A 6786-nucleotide genomic window follows, 5' to 3' on the forward strand; every position below is an offset into this window, starting at 1 on the left:
TTATTTAGTTATAAACTAATATTTTACATAGACTTAATGAGTGCCTATAGTTGCATTGCAGTTTACAATATTAAGTTGTATATTTAGCTATTATGAGTATGTTAATTTTAATAGCCGCAGGAAAATATTTGCTTAAAGTCTATTCTTAGTTCATATTATAGATACGTAGTTAATTCAAATTGAACTACAGTATATATAAATGGGTTTATTGGACTACAAAAATGGCGTCAGATAAAAGATACAAGTCAAAAAAAGACACTTGAGTTTGAACGTTAAATGCGCTAATAAATCCTGTTGGAAGAAAAGACATTATTGTTTGATTCTCTGAGCTATTTAGATAAAACGATCTATTCTCAGAAAGACTACGTTTCCCATGAGCGCCTAAGTCTGTTGCGTAGTTATCAACGAAACCATGGCAACAGCTCAGAGCCAGTCCCGCACAGCCAACTCGGCTCCTTCTTGGCAGTTTTAGACCGTACTCCTCCGTGTAGGCGGCTCGGTTCATAGCAGCTCATCTGTTAGCCATGAAATAGCTTCAACAATCATTCCCGCGTCTTTCTTCACCTACTCGATAAATGTTTCTCGCTGTGTCGTTTCTTTTCAGACGTCACTGGCCGGCTGATTTAGATAAAAGGTTACCGTTCAATTGGCAGTTAGTCCTCTGAGGTTAATTTAGATTTACAAAGACCTGAACAGAGGATGCTGGAGTCTATAAAAGTCACAGGTAAGGTTGCATTTCTCTTTTATTTCTGCCTTAGGAATAAACACTTGCGACTTGATGTTAATAGCCTACCTAAACAATAGTAATAATCATTTACTTAAAGGAATCACTCAAAGTAATCATCGCTTATTCTAAGTAGTGGCTGACTTAAAGGTAGAACTCTGTTAATGTTAAACATGGGCTTTCGTTTTCCATTATTTAACCTTAATATTAACACAAGGGAAACAACGATGGATAACTATTCTTCGTTTGTTCTGTAGCATATATAAAATATATATTTTTATATAATGTTCATTATATTTATGGATGAATGATGATGACTGATATTAAGATATTATTATCTTGATGTGCAGCTTCATTATTTTCAAGCTCAGTCAGAATGGAGTTTCTGTCATAAATCTTCTCCTTAGCACACTTTGTACACACATTCACAGTTAATAAGCGTCTTATTTTCAGGCATATTGATAGCATAAATTGTGTCTTTAGTTGTCATATTTAAAACTTTATTCTGCATGATCATTTCAAACATCTTTAGACCATCAAATCATGAGACTTTACCTTAACAACCTTCCTGTTACTTTTTACGTACAGCGAGGCAGGGAAGTTGATATACAAAAATTAGAATTTGCTTTGCGCCTCTCAGCTTCTATACAGCGTGAATCAGTCCGAGGCTATTGCTTCAGATGAAAGTCAATTATGAGATATCCATCTGATGTGTTAGATAACAGTTTTTGAGTTGGTGGCTGAGCACATAACAAGTCACAGTTTTGTGTTTTCCCCCTTTATGTGATGCATCATTAGTTTGTGCTGTGCTGTGTGTGTTTGCACGGTTTCCAGCTCAGTGCTCCTGTCTGCTTGCACCATGATGATGCTTCAGGTCACCTTACTGGACCTCACAGAGCCCTGCTCTCTGACTCCATGCTGTCATGTACTGCCTGCCTCCGTGGAAATGATGAGAATCATCATGTGAAAGCAGGATAGGATACTGATGCAGGAAAGTGAATGATGCAAAGTCATGAACTGCTGATGTAATGGCAGCCAAAGATGAGTCAGAAGAGAGTCATATCAGAGGATTTTGATTGAGGGGGGGAAAAAAGCTGAAACACATAGTCACAAGTTTGTTTTCAAAGTCATGAAAACAAATTCATAGAAAACGAAAACATCTAATTTTATCCTGCCTTGAAAGAGGATTAGTCTATCAAGCTTTCTATAAAAGGTCTGCATGAAAAGCGGATTCTAAAGTTAGCAGCACCTGCCAGCCGAGTCACTGTCTTTTTTCTCACTGGTTTCACCTCTCCCTTCTTCTTTTAGAAAGACTTCGTTGGCCAGAAGTAGAAATGTCCAAGAAGTACATTTTAAACTCTTCTGACAAGCCGCTGAGTCCAAGCCAAGTGTACCTGGAGAAGATTTCATCAGGTGCACTGAAAGATCTTTTCAGCACTGGCTCCAGGAGCTACAACATCCTGCTGCATGCTGACAAAGAGGAGAAAAAGAGTCCAAAGCAGTCCCTCTACAGGAGGCCAAAAACATCAGTAAGATGCGGCGCCACATTTAGTAAAAGAAACCGTCCTGGCATGGCTCCTAAAAAGATGCGTTCTCCAGAAGGTGGGGGAAAACCTGCACAGACTAATCGTGTCCTCTCAGGCAGCAACTCCAATCTCCCTAAACCAGCAAGAAACATCACAGTGGTGGGCAGCAGCCTGGGCCTGACCCCCCGGACGGCCCCACAGCTCAGGAAGATCGCCAACTCCCCTCGCACTAAACTTCCCGTTTTGCAAAAAGCAGCGGTCGTGCGTGAGGTGGAAAATGCCAAGAAGCTCTGCATCCTTTCAGCCATAAAGCCTACCAACGTCGAGAAAGAGAAGGCCAAGTTTTTTAAGTCTGACTTCAACTACAATCCACAGTTTGACTACAGTAACCCCGCCCCTCCCCTCGTCCTGGAGCGCCACAACAACGCCTCAGACCGCTTCCTGACGCAGGTTTGTACATGAAACTGGTTCTTCTTTTGGTTTGGTTCATTTAATATCAGACGTGGACCCAGCTCCTTACTTCACTGATCGCTCTTTTGAAGTGTCATGTTTGGCCATCATCATCTTCATTTTTTTTATGAAGCCATACAGAAGAGTGAATATACATTGCCACGCCTCTATTCTGAAAACAAGTGGAGTTGCATCTTGCTGCCTGTTAGAAACACTTTGTTGGCTTCACTGTAGAAATGAAGAGGCAAGTTTTTATATTCAGTCGATAGTTTGCTCTCTGTGTCGTCCTGAAAGTTGTAGAAGTGCTTGAATAAGGTAAAAACGCACAAAACAACTCACCACTTGCTTGCATGTCGCAAATAAAAATAGACTAATTAAATGCAGTCTTTGTCCCAGAGGCAGTGACAGGTCGTTCATCACATCTCCAACATCATCCCTGGTGCACGAGGTTGGTGCTGAGCTGGCTGATCTGAGATCAGGAGACCTCGACATAGCAGCTTCTGGCTGGACATTGTGATCGCAGAGACTTACTGCCAAAGGTGTTTAGTGTCAGGGCCGGTCAGAGCTGAGGCAGGCTGAGTCTTTGTCTGAGAGAAAGAGGACAAAGAAGTCGTCAGTGAACACATGCCGTAGCTTTTATTTAGACTGCTTTAACATCATTTGGAGAAAGAATGAGACAGAATTTGAGTTGAGTCACACCTCACAGTGGAAATGTAATCAGGTGATCGGATGTGTTTCTAGTGAACATGAAAAGAGTTGTCAGGCGTTCTGTTTCAGGCTCTGCAGTAACTCAAGTCCTCTGAGAACACGACATGGAAAGAGTGAGCACATATAACAGGAAACACAGTAAGATGACACTGCACTTTGTGCTTGTTTTTGTTGTGGACTCTGCCCTACTTTGACACGTTTTAAAGGTGGACAGTATAAGGAATGTCTCACAGGACCAAGGCCTTTAAATGAGTTCATTTCAAGTAAAGTTACATTCAAACTATTCAGTAAATGCAACTAAACAACATGAAGATTTCACTGCCTTGCTTCTGCACATCTGTTTTTTGCTGAGGGAGAGTTCAACCCCGTACCTTTGCTAATGCTCACCTGAAAAACGCAGAGATGCTTTGTTACCTTTTATCAAAAAGTAACAACGCTTAAAAAAAACCTACAGATCTTATTCAGCCATATTTTTTTAACCCCTACCAGAGATCACATGACTAAATTGCAAAAATTGGTTGTCAATGACTTTATGCACTTTAGACAGTGTGCAGGTTTTTTTTTGTAATGTTCAGTAATTATAGTTCTGCAAACAGGTATCAACGATGTAGTTTCAGTTTGACAGGGATCATATCAGAGTCTAACATTCTGGTGTCATCTATGTTTACTACAGATGAACCTTTTGAAGCGAGGGTCACTATGTGATGGTTGGTGTCAAACCATGAGAACAGATCATCATCAGGATGTGGAACAACATTAGCTCGGGTGTTATAACGATTCTGAATTCATGATTCAAAGTGTATTTTTTAATTAGTGCATATTTCAGGATCGACTCCAGTCCTCTGTGAGACTGGCGTTAGCATTAGCACTTAGCAGGGAGTGACTGATTAACCCCCCAAAATACATTAAAAAAAATACATAAATCCATTTAAAATCTCAGAAGATGAGAAAAATGGTTTACATAAAAAGGCCTGGGTTCCTTTTTTGTTTGTTTATCAAATTTTTTAATTAATTTAAATTTCAATGCTGTACATAAAGACTAAACAGAATCATCTCATCAACCAGATATTCCATGACAGCAGCGCTCAGGTGTTTGTGCCTGTTACTTTCAGTGCTGTTTTTGCCAACTCTCACTTCCTGTCCAATCACCAGTCAGCTCCGTCTCTGTTGATGCTGCTCATCATTTGCTGATGTGAGCAGCAGCCGGATTGGACAGCGAGTTGATAAATAGCCAGATGTGCTCCTAGCCTTGGCTGGCAACGCCTCTTTCATTTGTCCAAATGTTCCCAGACTGTCAATGCTGCGACATTTCATTTTGTAACCAAAGCAGCTGACATTGTTTCCTCTCCAAAAACGAAAAACAGAACCGAACCCTGCAGTATCAAAAGGAAAAACGTTATTATTTGTCCGAGGTAGAACAAAGTCGAGCCCTTTCTTTAAAGAAAAAAAGCTACTTGTGATGTTGCTTTCTGCCCTCTTCTGGTTGGCTGTTCAAAAGCAGGATTTGACCCCACACCAAAACCGAGTCCAGACCTTTGGGACACCTTAGTTTGGTTTGTTTACTGTCTCTCTCATGTCTGACTGTGTGTGTTTCTTGACTACTGGACTTGACTTTAGCGATTCACAAGCAGTTCACACTTGTCAGTAATTAGGAGCTTCAGTACTCTGTGTCAAAGACGGTCGTATTCACAAGCTGCTTTTACGTAATAAACTTCACGTCTCTTGCAGGCAGTGCACATCATGGAGCTGGCCCCTGCAACGATACGGGCAACTATGAGAATTTTGAACAGATCACCGGGGGCAACCTCCTCACAAGAGTCGCATCTGGCACAACGTCAAGAAGTACATGGAGAAGAGGGCTGCATGGGGGAGGTGAGAAGACAGGAAACCTTGGCAGTGCTTTTTAAATTGCACACTCACATATTTATTCACAGTTTGAGTCAAACGGAACTCAGTCCCTGGGCATCCACCCTCGAGCATTTCACGTACAGTAGAAAGGCTTTAAAGGCTGTAATTTGGAGCTAAGTATTCTCTATGGCTGCACTCTACAGTCTGTGTCACTGTGGATCTGAATATCATGGTAACGAGCCGCAGGCAGCGAGGCATCAAAGTGAACGAGCTCCGGGGAAAAAGACGAGCCTGCAAAAAGCAACCACTTCACCCAAGTCATCCTGCAACTTTCCTTTGCTGAGCTGTGTTTATGTAACCATACACAACTTCATATTACATCACCAAGTTATTCATGTTCACTGAACACATTACGTCACACACACACACAGAGACACACACACACACACACAGACACACCGAGGTGCACGCTTGGAAAAAGTCCTAATTGGTTGAGACAAAGTGAAGCGTTATGTTGACCTAAGACAAATGATGGAAGATTGTTTTCTGCAAAGTTAAACATCATCAGTTTTAGAGTCACACCCATGATAAAGAGTGTAACAGCCACAGGGATGTGAGAGTTTCCTCTGACATGTTGGAAGACGTTGAATGCAGATTGAGACATAAAATCAATCTTCACATGTGAAAAACGCTGACAGTCCTGATTCAACACATTCACAAGAAGAAGTGTCTGGCCTGCTGTTTACTTTCACTGCCATTACATCGTGCCCTTAAAAAGGCTCGACCATTTCTCTTTAAACAAAAAAGTTGAAAATAGTTTTAAAGGAAAAGGTGAACAGGTATGTGAATAAAGTGAAAACGTTAACGTAGTCTGAACCAATCATGTTTGAGCCAGCTACGGTTGTAACAGGAAGAAAGCAGCTGTGAACAAAAGACATCAGAATTTAAAGCCAGAAACCAGCAGCTTGATTGGGTTAAAAAAAACGTATTTCTGTAAAGCTCAGTGGATAAAGAGTCTTCAGAGGGAGAGTTCAGCTCTTGACTCTTGACTGGAGGCAGTGACCTGAACATGGAAGAGGGAGCCCTGGCCTTGATATCAGATATCAGTCATCTGAATATCGTCTGACTCCACCAGAAGCTGTAAAATATTGATCATGAGTCCGAGAGTCTAACTGGTCGTCAGACGAGAGTTTGTATCGAAGATTGGACCAGAACCAATCAGGCACAGTGTGTGTCCTCTTTACTGCGTAGGACAGGAAGCAGTGTGCGCAGAATATTTTTGAAGTGTCAGCTTTGTCGATAACGTTCAATAAACTGATATTTACACATCTTTACAAACATGTCTTTGGAACACTTCTCTGATGATGACATGGATTCACTGCCAGACACGTCTCTGTCCTCGTCTTTCTAGCACTGCTGACGAACGTCCATTTGTTTAGCGTTTGCCCAATGAGAACATCAGCAGCTGTGTCCTTAACTTCTTGAAGAAACCGATTCATAACCTGTGAAATCATCTCAGTTTTAGGAACA

General features: G+C 41.3%; 1 protein-coding gene across 1 annotated transcript; it reads left to right on the forward strand.

The window, feature by feature from the left end:
• Nucleotides 1-406: 406 nt before the first annotated feature.
• On the forward strand, nucleotides 407-5402 carry LOC306839988 (putative tyrosine carboxypeptidase MATCAP2; the record flags this gene model as incomplete). Its single annotated transcript, XM_079368962.1, is given in 8 exon segments — nucleotides 407-724; nucleotides 2033-2700; nucleotides 5137-5160; nucleotides 5162-5173; nucleotides 5175-5217; nucleotides 5220-5258; nucleotides 5261-5280; nucleotides 5343-5402. Coding segments are annotated over 8 exon segments (891 nt in total). The 5' UTR covers nucleotides 407-699.
• Nucleotides 5403-6786: the final 1384 nt, after the last annotated feature.

Source organism: Symphodus melops (genome assembly GCF_947650265.1).
Source record: "Symphodus melops genome assembly, chromosome: 18".
NCBI classification, from domain to species: Eukaryota; Metazoa; Chordata; class Actinopteri; order Labriformes; family Labridae; genus Symphodus; species Symphodus melops.